Here is a 16,388-nt window from a genome sequence, read left to right on the forward strand (position 1 = left end):
CAGGTTCTTTATGGCAACCATTCAGCTGCTAAACACCTGGGTGGACCTAGCCCCGCCTTTGAGGCGCAGCTCTGCCCCCACTCAGCTCCTCCAGACTAGCCAGCAGCAATTAGCATACATTATCATCGAAGCTGCTGCTCAGAGCAACGCTGGTAAAAACGTTAAAGGGTTAATAGAGGAGTCATGTTGGGACGACTTCCTGGAGGCGGAGCTTCAGAAAGAGCAGGCGTTCTTAAAGAGACAGAGGCCCAATTTAAAGGAGTTAAATCAGGAAGTCCATTTTCTTTACTCATATTTCATATATTTAGCATTTTTATAACAACAGAATTTAAGAATTTAACATAGTCACTATATTTTGGTATAAATGTAAAACACAGAATACTGGCCCTTTAAGGTTTTATTCCTGGTGGGATTCAGCATCATTTGGTCACATGGTCAGTAGATGGCGCTCTAACACCAAACCAGGAGGCGTGATGAGTCACTGCACAAAATAGTAACTTGTTTTTATGGAGGGATGAAAACAGGAGATTAAAGAAAGAAATGCGTAAGATCTGCATGGTTGGATGGTTGGGTGTTGGATGGTTGGGTGTTGGATGGTTGGGTGTTGGATGGTTGGCTGCCAGCTGGGTGGACGTTAAAGGGTGAACGGGGGGAGGTTGCCTGCATAGCAAAAACAAAGTGATGACAGAGGAAGAAAGGAGAGGAAAAGGCTGAATGGATTCAGCTGAGCTCTCAGCCAATCAGAGAGCCCGCCTCTGCTCCTTCAGCATCCTGGCTCTGTGATTGGCTGCTGGGAGCGGCGCTGCAGACACAGCAGGCTGAAGAAGAGGACAGATGTTCTTCATCCCTCTCTCTGGGTTTATTTAACGCCATGGACCTGCAGCCCACCCGCCGCCGCTGCTGCTCGCCCCGCGGCATCATGGGAGCTGGAGTCCCGCGGGGCCACAGCTGATCAGCTGAGGATTGTGGGTCAGCAGAGTTGGAGATGTGAGGCGGTGGGCGGACGGCGCTGAAAACTCATCCGTCCTTTTCTCTCTGCAGCTTCCTGTCCGCCGCGGAGCAACGATGGGCTGCAGGCTGAGCCGCAAGGTGAGAGGATGGATGGATGGAGGGATGGAGGGATGGATGGAGGGATGGAGGGATGGATGGATGGAGGGATGGATGGAGGGATGGAGGGATGGATGGATGGAGGGATGGATGGAGGGATGGAGGGATGGAGGGATGGATGGAGGGATGGAGGGAGGGATGGATGGAGGGAGGGAGGGATGGATGGAGGGAGGGATGAAGGGATGGATGGATGGATGGAGGGATGGAGGGATGGATGGAGGGATGGATGGAGGGATGGATGGAGGGATGGATGGAGGGAGGGAGGGATGGATGGATGGATGGATGGATGGATGGATGGATGGATGGAGGGATGGATGGATGGATGGATGGAGGGATGGAGGGATGGATGGAGGGATGGATGGAGGGATGGATGGAGGGATGGATGGAGGGATGAAGGGATGGATGGATGGAGGGATGGATGGAGGGATGGATGGAGGGATGGATGGAGGGATGGATGGAGGGAGGGAGGGATGGATGGATGGATGGATGGATGGAGGGATGAAGGGATGGATGGATGGATGGATGGAGGGATGGATGGAGGGAGGGAGGGATGGATGGATGGAGGGAGGGAGGCAGGGAGGGAGGGAGGGATGGATGGATGGATGGATGGATGGAGGGAGAGAGGAGAGAGGCGATGAGGCAACAGAAACATTCCTTCATGTCGAGCCGTTAATTTCTTTTCTCATCAGTTTTCCTTTTTTAGTTCTGTTTTTCTCATAAAAGCTGAAAAAAATCAGAAACTAAAATTTCAGATTCTGAACCTCCGGACCTGAAATTTTTTTCATTTCTGAAGTGGTTCTGTTCCATCTCTGCAGGTTCTGTTGGACCTCAGAACCAAACAGATTTTAATGTGATTATTATTTAGAAAAGAGGAAAGTGAAACGTGACTTTCAATCTGAAAGGTGTGGTGTGTTTTTATGTTCAGTTTTATTTATTCTATGAAATAAAATCTTTCATCCTGATCAAATCCACATTCCCACCAGCTCAGTCCGATCCGTTCCAACCTGACTCCAGCCTGTTTGTTTAGAATGTCCGGTCCGGTTGGTGAGGTGTGAACGCTAATTGACCTCTGACCTCTGGTCCTCCAAAATGAACTCTGTTTCAGTTTCAAATGTGAACGTCAAGCGGACCAGAGACCGCTCCAAAAGCAGGAAGTGGACTACAGGGCAGGGATTTCTGGGTAAATCCAACCAAAGCTAACGTGTTAGCCTAGCGCTAGCAGCAGAAATGGCTCCTGGTCTATAGCCTAAAGAGAAATCCTCCAACCACTAAAATCTGACGCCTCCATCTTGTTTCCATCTGGTGAAGAAGGAAGTTGCTCTCAGTGTCTTCAGAGGTTTTTGTGTCGTTACCTTCAGTGGTTCTTGGTGCAGCGCCCCCACAGGCCAGGAGGGGAACAGGTTGGTTTGACTCAGAGCCACAGCAGCTGGAGGTGGAGCAGATGTTCTGGTTCCAGTAGAACCGGGTCGACCGGACCATCAGGGGCTTACAGACTGAATCTGAGTCAGAGTGCAGCTGGTCTGGTTCTGGTCTCAGAGGTTCTTTGGTTCTATCTAAAACACGGTGGTGGTAGCATCAGGATGCAGACCTAGTCAAAGTCCAGACCTGACTGTAACTGAGAGTCCATGGGAAGGCTCAGACGTTCTCCATCCAGCCTGACGGAGCCGGAGATGATTAGTCGCCAAACTGGTTGCCTGGTAACTGAAACAATTACAACCAGACTGGCTCTAAGAATGCAGATGCATGCCGCACTTTTTGGATGTTTCCTCGTAAAATGTTTCCGAAACCAGGATGTTGGGTTTTCCAGTGTTTAGTCATGATGCGTTCACTGACCCTCTGGACGTTTTTAATGCTGACTCATCGAACCTGAAGTTTCTGCTTGTCTCTCTGTGAGCGACTGAACGCATGAGAAGGACAACCGGCTTCCAATGTCCTGCCGCACCAATCAGATTCTCCCTGAGTCCTGAGCAGGGCTGGTTTCCAAACTGAAGGATGAAACTGGAGTGAAACGCGTCAGATCATTTCAGTTTCATGCATTCATTTCTCCTGTGTGTGTTTGGTACAAAACGAAGGCTGAGTCACCCTCCACTTCACAAAACACACAAACTACACAGATCACGGCTCAGCCTCCATTTTGCTGGGACTGATGTGAGTTAACGGGAGAATCCAGCAGACTCTGCCTGATGCTGAGTCTGTGGGTCAGAGGAGCCGTTTTCCTGAGCAGCTCTGCCGGTTGAACCCGTCGGCCCGCTGAGGTCCCGGTGTGGGCCGGCGCTCAGAGGGGGGGTTCTTGTGTAACGGCTGTTCTGATCTCTGCTTTATGCAACAGGACTTTAGCAGCAGACCCTCATCAGGAAACCAGAGGAAAAGTTTCCCAGAGCAGAAGATCCACCTGCGGCTGACTGAGCTCCTGGGTTTGGTTCTGTTCACACTTCTCAGTTTTCCTGCGCCTCTTTATCTCGGTTCTTCCGGCCCGTTCCTTCACGTCCGCTCAGCTCCCTCCGTCTGCCTGCCTGCTCTTCCCTCTCAGCTGAACCCGGTTCAGAAATCCGCTCCTCGTTTTCTCTCCGCTGGATTCTAACTCACGTCAGTCTGAACGGCCCAAACTGGATCGGTTCCATTTCCACATGTGGAACTAAACCCAGCTGTGACTCAAACGAGACTCTAAGGAGAAGCTAAACTCAGGGCCGGCCCAATAATCAATTAATCAATTAATCACATGATACATTAGAACAAACTCAATAATTTCCATTTTAATGATTTATCGTTTTTCTCTTTCTGCCAAAAAACAAACCAGTTTTTTAAAGGATCATTTTGATACAGAAACTTCATAATTCATTTTATATATTTTCTATATTTAAATTGTCTTTCAGTTCCAGTTTAAATGTTTATTAGAATTCATCATCCAGGAACATTTGTTATGGTGACTGGCCTAGTTAAAGCCCAAAGTCCAGTTCCCCTGACAGCAGCACTGAATGCTGGTTGGTTTCATCCGAGACCGCTGGGAGTCTCTGACTGGTTCTGATTCTGGTTCTGGTGGTTCTGCAGTGGTTAAACTGAAGCGGGTCTCCTTCCCTCCCCCTCATCACTTCCTGCTGAGTAGGAAAAGCGTTTGGAGAGTCGGAGCTTCACAAACAGCGAGGCGGACGGATCAGGCTGCGTTACTGTCAGAGTGCAGCGGAGCGCATCACTCTGCGGCTTTGTCTGGCTCACACTGTGTGTGTGTGTGTGTGTGTGTGTGTGTGTGTGTGTGTGTGGGGGGGGGGGGGGGGGGTGTGTGTGCGTGTGTGTGTGTGTGTGTGTGTGGGCCCGGGGCCCTGCGCTGTCTGAACACTGCAGTCCGGGTCCCCGGGTTACGGCGGACTGAGTCCTGACCTACATGGAGCTGCATCTTGACTCCGAGCACCATCAGCCACCATCAGAGGAGCCGGCGGCGCCGACCGGCCCGCTGACAGGACGGAGACGCTGCAGCTCAACGCCGAACCTCCTGAATGTGGCCGAACCAGGAAACACTTCCATTAAAACACTAAAAAACCTGAGAAAATCTGTTAAAATATGGATGAAAGGACCGTCTGCTGCAGGTGCTGGTTGTCATGGTAACTAGCATCAAATATGTGCATAAAGAAAACATCTGAAGCATTTTAAAATAGCATAAAATAAGTTAGTTTATTGATTAATTCCAGGATAATACAGGAGTTTTGGGTTTGCCGTATTCTAGGTATTCCACAATAATTGATAGTGACAACAAAGAATAATTGTCTTTATTAAAAAGAAAATAAAAACTTTAAAAATCTACATTTTTACTAATAGAATACAAAAGTAAAAATGATTTTGTTAAAACAAAAAATATGACACTATTTAAAAGATGTTTATTTTTATTAAAATAAAAACATTACAAATTACTTTTTTTATTTAAATGTCTAAATCTTACCAGGAAAAATCATAAGTGATGTTTTCATAATTCATGACTAAAATGTCTGCAGTAATTGGGTGTTTAGCTGATTTCAGGCAGCCCACATCATGACTCTTCCACCACCGTGCTCCAGATGACTTCCTGTCATTAGAATTTAATCCAAATTTTATTTTAAATTCTGAGATATTACCAGATTTATTTTCAGATGGAAATCAGCTGCTGCTCAGCTCGATCGGTTTCCTCTTTCCTCGTGTTCAGCTTATGCAAAATGTTTTTATGTTCTCAGATAAAAAGGTGTGTGAATCATCTTTATGTAACACAATGACAGCCAGGCATGCCAGGAAGCAGGAAGCGCCGCGGCTGGCCTTGTCCTGAAGCCTGAACTCCCACTCAGTCAGGCTCTGCTGCTTCAGACGTTAAAACCAACCTGCTGAAAATCTCACATCTATAAATGTTTGATGGAGCCGCAGCTCAAGAGGAAACGCAGCAGAACCAGCTGGGCTCTTTGGCTCCCAGTGCTGATCTCAGCATCGAGTCCGACTCAGAACCGGATCCTGATTCGGACTTTTCTCCGTTTATCGGCTTCTGTGGAGCTGCTGGATGGTTTATTTCCAGGTTTCTGAGAAGGCTGAACAGATTTCCTGCATTTTCAGTTGCAGGTACAAAAATGTGATGATAGTGAAAAGATCAATAATATTTGTCACTCATATCAGAAAATCACAGATTTATAACAGAGTGAAATATTTCAAGCCGTTATTTCTTGTCATTTTGATGATTATACATAGAATGAAAACATATAATACAGAAATTTCCAACATGGAAAGTCAGAAATATCAACCAGACTAGTTATAGTCTGGGATCTTTTATGGATCTTTAATCTAATCATTAATATATATTTTACTATTTAAAATAAAATGATATCTGTTTGTCCAGTTCAGTTTATTCTGCCCTCCTGGTTCCCGTCCCTCAGGGTAAAACTCACGAACCGCCCCGCCACCGGCGCCGGGAGGAGTTGCACTTTGTGGACGAGTATGGCCAGCCAATCACAGTGCAGGTGGACAGCAAAAGGGGGCGTGGCCACAGGAGGCGGCGGTCCCACTGCGCCATCGAGTGCAGCGTCCCATCAGAGAGGCACTGGGGGGCCCTGAGGGCCATGGGCCTGGTGGAGGGGCACGAGGGCCAGGCGGACGTCTACGGCGCCGGGTGGGTACCGAACACACAACCTTCTGCAGAATCTGAAACATCTGGCAACAAGTAACCGCAAAGGTTGTCTGTTAAAATTTCTCTGTTTGCCTCATTTCCTCAACCGTCCGTCCTCTGGGCCTGGAATCTTTAAAGGGCAGATTCTGTGTTTTCCATCTTATAGCACAACCAGGTAGCCATTTTAGCTTCAGTTGTTATAAATATCCTGTTTATATCAAACATGACTTAAAAGAAATTTTACTTCCTGATTTAACTCCTTTAGATTGGGCCTCTGTCGCTTTAAAAGCTCCTGCTCTTTCTGAAGCTCCGCCTCCAGGAAGTCATCCCAACATGGCTCCTCTGTTAACCCTTTAACGTTTTTACCAGCGTCGCTCCAAGCAGCGGCTCCTACAATGAGCTCAGCTGTTCCACCAGATGTTTGCTAATTGCTACTGGCTAGTCTGAAGGAGCAGAGTGGGGGAGGAGCTGCACCTCGGAGGCGGGGCTAGGCCCACCTAGGCGTGTAGCACAGCTGAATGGTTGCCATGATATCAAAACACTGCAGGTTTGTTTTTGTTTAATTACTATGAAAACATGATGGAAAGCTAAAGAGGGTTGATTCTATATGACACTGTCTCTTTAATAAAGTTTCAGCTCGTTGAAATAAGGAGTTTCAGCAGGGAAAAATATAAAACCTGCAGGATTCTCAGCCTTAAGCCACAAACACAATGCATAGCTCTCAGATGGAGCAAATCTATAGCAAAAAAACAGCAAAACACGGTAAAAGTTCTGGTAAATGTGGCTGTTCATAAACATCCAGTAAGTGGGAAAAGGAGAGAAGTTGAAAAGACATGTTCTGGTTCTGGTTCTGCTGAAGGAGGCAGAGAAAATGTAAATGCATTAGTTGCAGTTTGATTCATTTTTATAACGACGTCCAAACTTTAGGTAAAAAATTCAGGTGGATCGACTGGAAGAGACTGCAGTCATAGATATTAATGAGCTGCAGGAGGTTCTGCTGAGGTCAGTGCAGAACGGGTTCTGAAGATGCACACTTCAACACCTGACGCCCCAACATACCCAGGTGTTGTTCGCTCTGTGGAGGTCCGCGCGTACTCAAGGTGGAATCATCAAAGAGTCGGACCTGTCCGCTCAAAGATCACCTTTTATGAGCACACACTCGGTAGTAAACGCTCAAACAGTGTTCACACCAAGTCCATAAGGTTGAGAGTCAATGCTCCCAGTAACGACGACGCTATGCTCTGTCCCGCTGTGACAGGTGCAGAGGCTGCCCTGATGGAGAGAAGCGGGGCTAGGCAAGGAAGTAGCTAATTAAACTTGGTAATATCCATTAGGATTGTGGGAAATAAAGGAATTTATTTCCTTTATTTGCCTATATTGGTACCAGTTCCTTACAGTGGTGCCAACTGCCTACTAATGTTGGCAATAACATTGGTAATTGGTACCGGTCTACTCAGTTGGTACCAATGTAGGGAACCGGTGCACCTGGCTATGGAATTCCAGCTGTGCAGAGTCCTGACAGTACACCTCATCATTTTTCCGTCCATGACTCCTTATGCCTGATTTGGCTGGTCTCTTCCTTTACACAGGAGCTACTACGGTCACATGACTGTGTCACCTGACCCATACCCGGCCAACAGCCACATGATGATGTCACCTGATGTCTATCCACCCAATGGCTACCTTCCCACAGCATCAAATGATCAACACCCCGGTAACAACTACCTGCCCAGCGTCTCCTACAGCTTGGACCACCTGGACAGACTGGACTACCAGGTGATTTTATGTTTTCTCACTCTCAGATTTACCTGGGTATGATGATCCGTTCTGCCTTTCTGATCCGGTTTATCTTCCAGGGTCCGGAGATGTTACCCTACCAGAGGAACTCAGAGAGCTGTCTGATTGGCTGCTATAGCTCAGAAGAAGGGAAGCCGAAGAGTTTCCCCAGACAGGTACATGAGGTACAAGTCTTCCATCAGTTCTGAAATATAATTACCTCCTCATTCTCAAACTGGGTCAGCATGGTTTCTGTGATGGAGATCTGTAAAGGTCACTGGAACTGACCCAACATGTGTGTGCTTGTTGGGATCAGCACTTAACTCACTGATTTAAAGTTGGATTTTGACAATTTGCTGGTTTGAAAATTGCACAATTTTAAGGCAGCGTTCACAGCATCCCGTTTTATCTCATTTAATTCAACTCCAGTCCATCTGCCTAGAAAGTCTGGGTTGGTTGGGGAAGTATGAATAGTTAGTTGAACCAATAGTCATCGAGGAAGTCTTAAAAGTTCAGTACATGCATTGATTATCTCCATCACCAACTCATCTCTTTTATTGCCTTTTTAGTCTGACTACCATCCTCCTTGGAGGCCTGACCGCCCTCTCAGCTACCTGCCTCTCAGCGAGCTTGACAGCGGGTTGGGATGTGGACCTGACAGCCCGCACCACAGGGTGGTGCTCTCAGAAGCTGAGACAGATGCCATGTCATCACTACCAGGCCACACCCCTTCCTCTCAAGGCTCCTCCTCATCCTCGGAGTCTCTGATCTCATCTGAACCCAGCGACTCCGGCTTCCACAGCGTCAGCACCGGTGAGCACAGGCGGCTACACAAGATTCCTAGCAGCCACACTCACCGGCAGGCTCACCACTTCCGCTCAGGCCACTCTCCTCGAGAGCAGAGAGGACGCTGGGATTTGGAGTCCATCCCTGAGACGACGCCAATGACCCACTCTGGACCAGCACAGGCGTCCCGGTGCTCAGTGGGAAACAGCACGACCACAATGGTTCACTTCCACAGAGCGGAGAGAAGTCCCACGTTACCTCGCCACCATTCACCCCCATCGCCCTCCATCGGTAAGTGACGCTAACTAAAAAGCTAGCTGCACTAGTCCTAAAGTGCAAATCATAAGCATTAGTTCTGCTAACAGTAGACAATTATGGCAAAAGCGCAACCTTCTCAACACCCACAATGACATCATGTAGTTATGTCACTCTCCACAGGGTCAAATGTATTACTACTCACCTTCCTGTACTGTTTGCTCTTCAGGAAGTGATGCTTTGGAACAGACTTTTTCCTTATGAATTCACTTTTGTAGATGCTGAGCTTTGCTAACTCTGCTGCTGATTTTGTCTAATTCACCACAGTAGGACATCAGTAGATTTAAACTATTTACTATAAAATCACAGCAATGCATTCTGGGCACAGAATAAATGTAATTTGTTGCACCACATCATGGGTGGAGAATGTGAGCAATACCAATAAAAAGGCTCAAAAAACAATTTATATATGTTTGCGTGTACTTATGTACTTAAATAAGAGCATGAATATAAACATCTAACGTCTTCATAACAGTCAAAAACCAAAACTTGTTGTTTATCGTGTGCAGGTAGTCGCACCGAGCCCTGCCAGCGGAGGGCGCTGTGGTTGGAGCAGCAACAGCAGGGTGGAGGCAGAAAGATGGAGGCTCCAGGGCGGAGTCGAACAATAACAGATTTGAGTGAAGGACAGCGACGCCGTAGGGCGAGTCATCCCAACATGATGGACCCAAACGCCCTTAGAAACACTCATCAGAATAGCCATCCGAGTCCGAGCAGTAGCGTGATGGGACCGAGGAGCAGGGCCAGTTATCCCAGTAACTGTCACCCTACTGGTCAGATCAGCCTAGACAGAGACAGTCTGCTCAACCATCAAAGCTCAAACCGGAGCAGAGAGGAGGACTCCCTCTCCAAGAGTCCTGGATCTGCCTCTAGTGGAGTCAGTGGAGTCTCAGACTGGAGAGCATTTCAGACTCTTGGGAGTCACATGGAAAAGCCCAAAAGTTCCTGTGGTCCCTTTTACAGCACACTGGGGGCTCCAGAGCGAAGCCCACGATCTCCAACATCTCCCCGCTCCAGGCTATCCAATCAGAAGTCAGTTAGAAATCAGCTGCTCAGAGCCCGAGCTTACCGATTGGCCAGGGAGCGCAGTGAGGTCACAACAGACGAAGAAATGCGGGGAGATGGGTCAAGAGGAGGCGAGGATGAATGGGAGGATGGTCGGTGGGCAGGGAGATACTGGAGTCGAACGGAGAGGAGACGACACATGGCGTTGTCACGGCAACACCGAGAGAGGAGGGGAGGGGCGGAGGAGCATTTGGGTGGATGCCAGGGGGCAGCAGCGTCTCAGACGGTGCTGGAGCTGAGCCACCTGAAGCAGAACCGGCTGAGGAACAGCAAGCTGCTTGATGATTGGACAACAGTGGAGGAGCTGCTGACGCATGGGACGCGAGTGGAGAGTGACAGTCAGCTGTGTCCCAGTCCGCTGCTGTCAGTCACCACCGTCTGATCCTCTGTTAGCTCAGAGTGAAACCTCACTAAGGTCCAGATTCATGAAGGGTCCAGCTAATGTGCTCCAGAACATTGATCCAGGCTGATCCAGTCTAAACCGTCCAGCTTGGTAGGTCTGAACTTATAAAAGGCTAATCTAGAAGTTAATTAGCCAAAAATCCTGATTTATAACCAAATCTGTCAGAGAATGCCATTCCAAAGAACCACTTTCTAGTCGTCAACACAAAGTTTCACCTGGTTTATGTCCGTCCCCCAAAAATCTTGCTCAGCTCAGAATATCTTTCTGAGCAGCTAGCTGCCAGGTGTTAAGCCCAAATGTTTACAGGTGTTCACCGACAGCTGGTCAGACTTTATGCATCTGGCCTCTGGAGGTCTATATGAAGATGAACCTGAGCAATAACTTCCACATTTCAGGAAAAACTGCCTTCTGGCTGCAACTTTTTTGAGTCTGGATCTCAGTGATGTCAGAACTGAAGGGCACACTGTTGCGACCGTGGATCAGAATCTGGAGGTCTGATCTTAAGTTCGGAAATACTGAAATACTCAAAGCTACAACTGGAATCAGTGGAAAAGATGGAAAAAAATGTGTCACCAGCTCTGCAGAACAACTCGACTTGAGTTTAAACAAACAGCAACGTCTGAGAGCGGCCAGAGAAACCAGCTGGTTTGCATGAGTCAAAGGCCTCTGAAGAGATTCACAACTCTGCTGAGAATCTTTGCACAGCAGACCGCCTGTGACTCTCATCAAATATCACATGAGTGGTATTTCCTGGTGAAAAGTGACTCCATCTCATCTTTGGGTAAACTGGCTCAACTCATGTGCCATAAATATCAGAGTTGACTCTCTATCATCTCCCACATTACAGGACTTCTGGGAGTCTGATTGCACCTTGGAGGACTTCTCCACCTTTCTCATCAAACAGCCTCCACATCCTCTGAGAGGCTGATTCACCACAGAGTTTTAAATCATCACTGTTACTGGTTTATTTCTGACTTTTCTGTTTTCAGGTTCTTCTCTCTCAAACAGAGCAGATGTGCAAATATATGAGGCGTTACCAGGAGATTTCCTATGTCTTCACAGTATTTTCCACAACAAGGCTGTCCAGTGTTACAGGCTTGTCATTGGTCTGTTAATCCCCAGGTCAGTAGAACTTATGTTGATCATCTAATGATGGTTTTCATAATCTCTGAAGTGAAACCATCAGACATTGGATCTATCAGAAGCTAAGATTTGCCGTTCGTTAACTGCATTTGTCAACCTTTGAACAACTGGTCATCAAACACAGTCCAGAGTTCAAATGTGTTTTGTTTTCATTCCCTGTAGAAATTAATTACAATTTTCTGTTTGCTCCATAAAATGCCAGAAATTCAAAGGATAATCATCAGCAAACATGATAATGTCTACAGTTCTTGACTTGAAAAGTTCAGTGCACAGATGGAGCGATGGAAGGGACATGACACTGCTTCTGTTGAAATCTCAGTGCATCATTTGAGTAGCAGCAGATCAGATGGATGACAGAGTTGGGAGGTTGGACACATTGATGGTCCCGTGCCAGTAGTTACCCCCTGCAGACGGGACAGAACACATGCCCTGTGTAGATGCACAAAGTCCTGGTGAAACTCTGTCCCATGGTGAGGTCATGGAATGGGTGGGACATGAGGACACTGAGGTAGTGCCGTGATGTTAGCCCTCCCCACTGAGTCACTACGGCCAGTGGTCACCTAAAGTCAGTGAAGTACCTTAAGGCTCCCACATATTTCACCCGAAGTGCTGAAATCAACTCTCAATGATGTAGTAACTTGATGAAAATGGCATCAACTTGTTTGCTGGAGAGCAGCCATCTCCCTTTGTTGGCATCAGGCCCACTGCTGTAAAATGGCTCTGTGAAATGCATTGATTGGTCAGAAGTTTGTTTTTAAATTTTATGTAGAAATGTGCTCAGATAGCAATGTTGACATTTCTCTTCAACTTGTCCGCTTCCTCTATCTGGGTTTTCGCAGGCAATAAGATTACTTTTGATGAACATTTATCAGACATGGTGAGGAATTACGTACATTTGTACAATTCTTCGCTAAATAGCTACAAAGAGTCAAATGTCTATAAACGTCTGGTAGAAAGGCTGTCTGCAAAAAGGTTTGGCACTTACTCCAGGACCACTGCGTTAATGCAAAATGGAGGATGCAGAGAGGGAGTGGTGAGCCTGGCAGGAAGAAAGTCATGCCCAAATGCTACTGGGTTGTGACGTTTACTGAAGGGAGAGAGGTCTCCCCAGGTAGTCTGTGACGTGATTGAAAGAGAATACAAATGTCCCACAACCATGCGATCACTTGTCAACGGTTTGGCTTTGGATGAAATATGGGACAGCAGTGGCAAACCGAGGCACCGGAAGAAACACCAGTGTGTTTGTCAGGCTCAGTCAACGGTCCTCTAAACTACCATGGTCTCTCATCTGATGGTTATTTGTGGTAAAGCAGACCTGAGATTCACCACAGAACATGAAAAACACCATTTAACAGCTCAAGCTGTGGCTGACATTATCAAGCCTGCACAGGGTGTTGAATCAGCAACCCAGCTGATACCTGTCATGGTGCTAGATGTCATTAGATTCCTGGAAAGAGTCCAATCCCTGTCTCCAAATGTCACAGGGTTCTGTGATGCTTGACACAACGATCCTCCCTTGGTGTGTCATGTCTTTGGAGAGTGGGACCTTCTTGATGTGTTCCAGATGGACACTAATTTTGGGCCACTGCAACTTTTGTACATTCAACACTGTGTGTGGGTACTGGAGCCCATAAACATCTCCTCTGGGTCTGCTGACCTTCTCTCACTGCTCCTGATGACTGTTGGATGCTGAGGTTACTGCCTGATAACACTGTTCTACTGTTTATGATGTCGACTCCACTGCCCCCTGGTGGCGGTGATAGATACAGTAACTCCTTGAAAACCAAACCATAGTTATATCCATTGTTGGCTACGAAACCAGTTTGGATTAACCATTTTTGGTGCTCCACCCGTTTGGCATGTGAGCACATTTTATTCATCTTAGTGACTCATTTAAAGACAATGTTTACTGTTGAGAACACTCTTGTTTACAAGAAGAGTAGAAACCTTAAAAAAGCTCCACTAAATGCACTTGTTTAAAGGATCCTCAGCTTCTTGGAAGTAAATGCAAAGAAGTGAAGACTGCATGAATACTTCACACTTTGTTGGAGCTCTATTTGTGTTCGTTCCACTTCCCAATGTTCATGAAATCACTCCGCTGAAGTGGTGACAGCACACAATCAGAAGTCTGTTCACATCACCACTTAGTTTTAAATGAGATGTCAGCAGCAGATTCAAGCAAACTGTGGCACTTTTCATCCTTTAACTGACAAATTGAGCCTCTTATCCACCCTGTCAGAGTATCAGTGATGACATTCAGGTAGTTTTAGATCTGAGAGTGGATCAGTCAGGAGTGGAGGAGAACCGGAGCATCTCATTACTGTGAATAGAAAATACTGATGTTTGTTTCATCTGCTCTGAAGGGCTGCTGGAAGCCCACACCACTACAGAAGATGTTTGCAGAGAGATCTCTGTCAGGGTTCAATGTTATGATGTAACTGTTCAATGCAATTTGTTAAATATGAGCAAATGTCTATTTATTTTCATATTTTAAAGACTGGGTTTATGAAATCTGAGATTTATTGTCTAAAAGTTGCAAACAATAATAGATGTCAGGGTTTGTTTTTCTAATCTGTGTGTGTTGGTGTGTATGCTATTGCAAGAAGGAGAGTACAAAATTTGATACTGTCTGTAGTGTTTAGCCAAAGATATTGTGTAAATCTGATATCTGGACAATCTAGAAGAACTGTCGCTGTATGATGTAAGAGTATATTTTATAATCATATTAGTTTTTTATATTTTCTGCTTTATTTTGCCTTCTGCTGGTCTGTACATAGATGCTAGCATAAACCACATTAGCACTGCTCCTAATTAGGAAACATGTCAACGACCCACTGAAGTGTCACAAGTCCTTTGGGATTTTCTCAGACCTTAAATCATGTTACGTTTAACCATGTCATGAAGCACAGATAGTTGCATCCATCCATGTCAGGGACCAGCAAACAGTAGAGAGGAAAAGGAAACTGTCTACAGTGGGACGGACTACCGGCCTCAAAATGAGGGGTCACAGTGGGGCCCAACTGGACCAGTGGGGACTTTGTCTGAGAAACCCAGGGAGGGACCCAAAACAACTGATTCTTTCACTAACCAGATCTATCATTCATCCAAACAGACGAGACCATTTCCAAGCTCCCTGTAGGGTTCAGAAATCACCGATCAGGCTGGCCCAATCACACAGGTGAGCTTTCAGAAATCAAGCTGGGATTGGCTGACCAAAGGATCAGTAGAGAGCATTACGCTTACATTTGTCAGGCATCTCTAGTTTTAAAGGAGAAACACACTGGTTGCGTGTGTCACCTTATCAGTTTGGGTCTAGATGAAGCTTCGTCGTCTCTGAAGGAACGACCTTCGCCTGACGTCCACTGACCAGTTTGATCTCAGCACTTCACTGTAACCTGCCCTTTGTCTGTGAACTGGAAAGAAACGATGTGTGACGCAGCATCCTGTGGCGGTCCTGGTGAGAGTTTGCCTTAAATTTGTCGGACATCTTTGTTTTGATCTCACAGGTCGTTCCTAAATCACATCTACCAGATTCCAGCTAGCCCTAAAAGAAGTCAACTCTACATGTTGACTACAACCTTCAAACTCACACACGCTTCTACGCAGCTCTAGTGCCCCAAAAATATAATTAGACCCTTTTTAAGACTAAATGGCCAAATTATGACATGGACAACAAAAGAAAGAAAATGACTGAGGGCCCCCTCTTATTCACAGACATTTCTCACACTGTCCCAAAGTTGGAAAAATCAGTTGAAATCTCATCCAAACTTAGAATTCGTTTCAATTCCAAAATCCAATATGGCTGCCTGGCATGTAAAGAGCTTGATAGCTGCAAAAATAGCTATTTACTTGGACTTTGATCAGTAGTAGTGATGACATTTTAACCTGATGCACCAGCGGTCCCACCTCTACTGGCAGACAGTGTGTGTACGAAAACAATGGACAGACATGCATTATAATCTTACATTGTTAACAGCATGATAGTTAGCATGCTAGTTAGCATGGTCACCAAGCACAATAATGAGGAAGTCTTGCAAGTTTTTTTAATTTGCAACTAAAACATGTTTAGGTTGGGCTTGATGTAATTCATAGAGCCTGAGGTCCGCAACCCAAAAACTCCTGCTACACCAAAGAGATTCTGAAAAAGGGAAATGTTTTTATTTTGTTATATAAATGTGATTGTCTGTTTAATTTCAGATAGTGCCAACTTCACCAATGTGTTTTAAGTAGCTATGGTTTATATATTGTGCTTAACTTAGCTTAACTCAGCTTAGTTTAGTTTTGCTTTGCTTTCCTTAGCTTAGCATGAAAGCTTGCTGGAGTACAACCAGCCCAAATCTGAAACACCTTCGTCTTTTACATTTATCTTCAAGTTTTCTTTATAAGTAAATTTATAAATTCAAAATTTTTAGACCATTAAAAAAGTAAATTGTTCTTCTGGTCCTGGCTGTTGGTTTAGTTCTGGTTCTGGTCCACTCTGATAAACTTCACCTACCTGCACCGAAGCTTCCCGCGCTCATTCCGCCTGCACGTCATCAGGAAGGCCGTTTGTTGTTGATGAAACATGGCGGCTGCCGTGACTCATCCGGCTTTCTGTTCTTGGGTTTGTGATTTCCGTGTACCTCACTGTGAAGCTGAACCGTGACGTTCGTGACCTCAGTTTTGGAAAGCTGGTTGGAG

The 16,388-nt window shown here is 46.1% G+C and overlaps 1 protein-coding gene across 1 annotated transcript; it reads left to right on the top strand.

The window, feature by feature from the left end:
- Window positions 1–969: 969 nt before the first annotated feature.
- Window positions 970–10,788, top strand: LOC106904275 (uncharacterized). The gene is made up of 6 exons (XM_014968549.2): window positions 970–1,089; window positions 5,991–6,223; window positions 7,810–7,996; window positions 8,077–8,172; window positions 8,566–9,073; window positions 9,607–10,788. Exons 1-6 carry the CDS (start codon window positions 1,066–1,068, stop codon window positions 10,542–10,544), a joined length of 1,986 nt encoding a protein of 661 aa, XP_014824035.2. The 5' UTR covers window positions 970–1,065; the 3' UTR covers window positions 10,545–10,788.
- Window positions 10,789–16,388: the final 5,600 nt, after the last annotated feature.

The sequence above is a fragment of the Poecilia mexicana genome, unplaced genomic scaffold (genome assembly GCF_051168715.1).
Source record: "Poecilia mexicana isolate PSO_F unplaced genomic scaffold, ASM5116871v1 scaffold_23, whole genome shotgun sequence".
NCBI lineage: Eukaryota > Metazoa > Chordata > Actinopteri > Cyprinodontiformes > Poeciliidae > Poecilia > Poecilia mexicana.

Coding starts and splice junctions, on each gene's coding strand:
- LOC106904275 (XM_014968549.2), top strand. CDS start 1,066: ATGGGCTGCAGGCTGAGCCGCAAG. Junction 1,090..5,990: donor GCTGCAGGCTGAGCCGCAAG/GTGAGAGGATGG, acceptor CCCGTCCCTCAG/GGTAAAACTCACGAACCGCC. Junction 9,074..9,606: donor ACCCCCATCGCCCTCCATCG/GTAAGTGACGCT, acceptor TATCGTGTGCAG/GTAGTCGCACCGAGCCCTGC.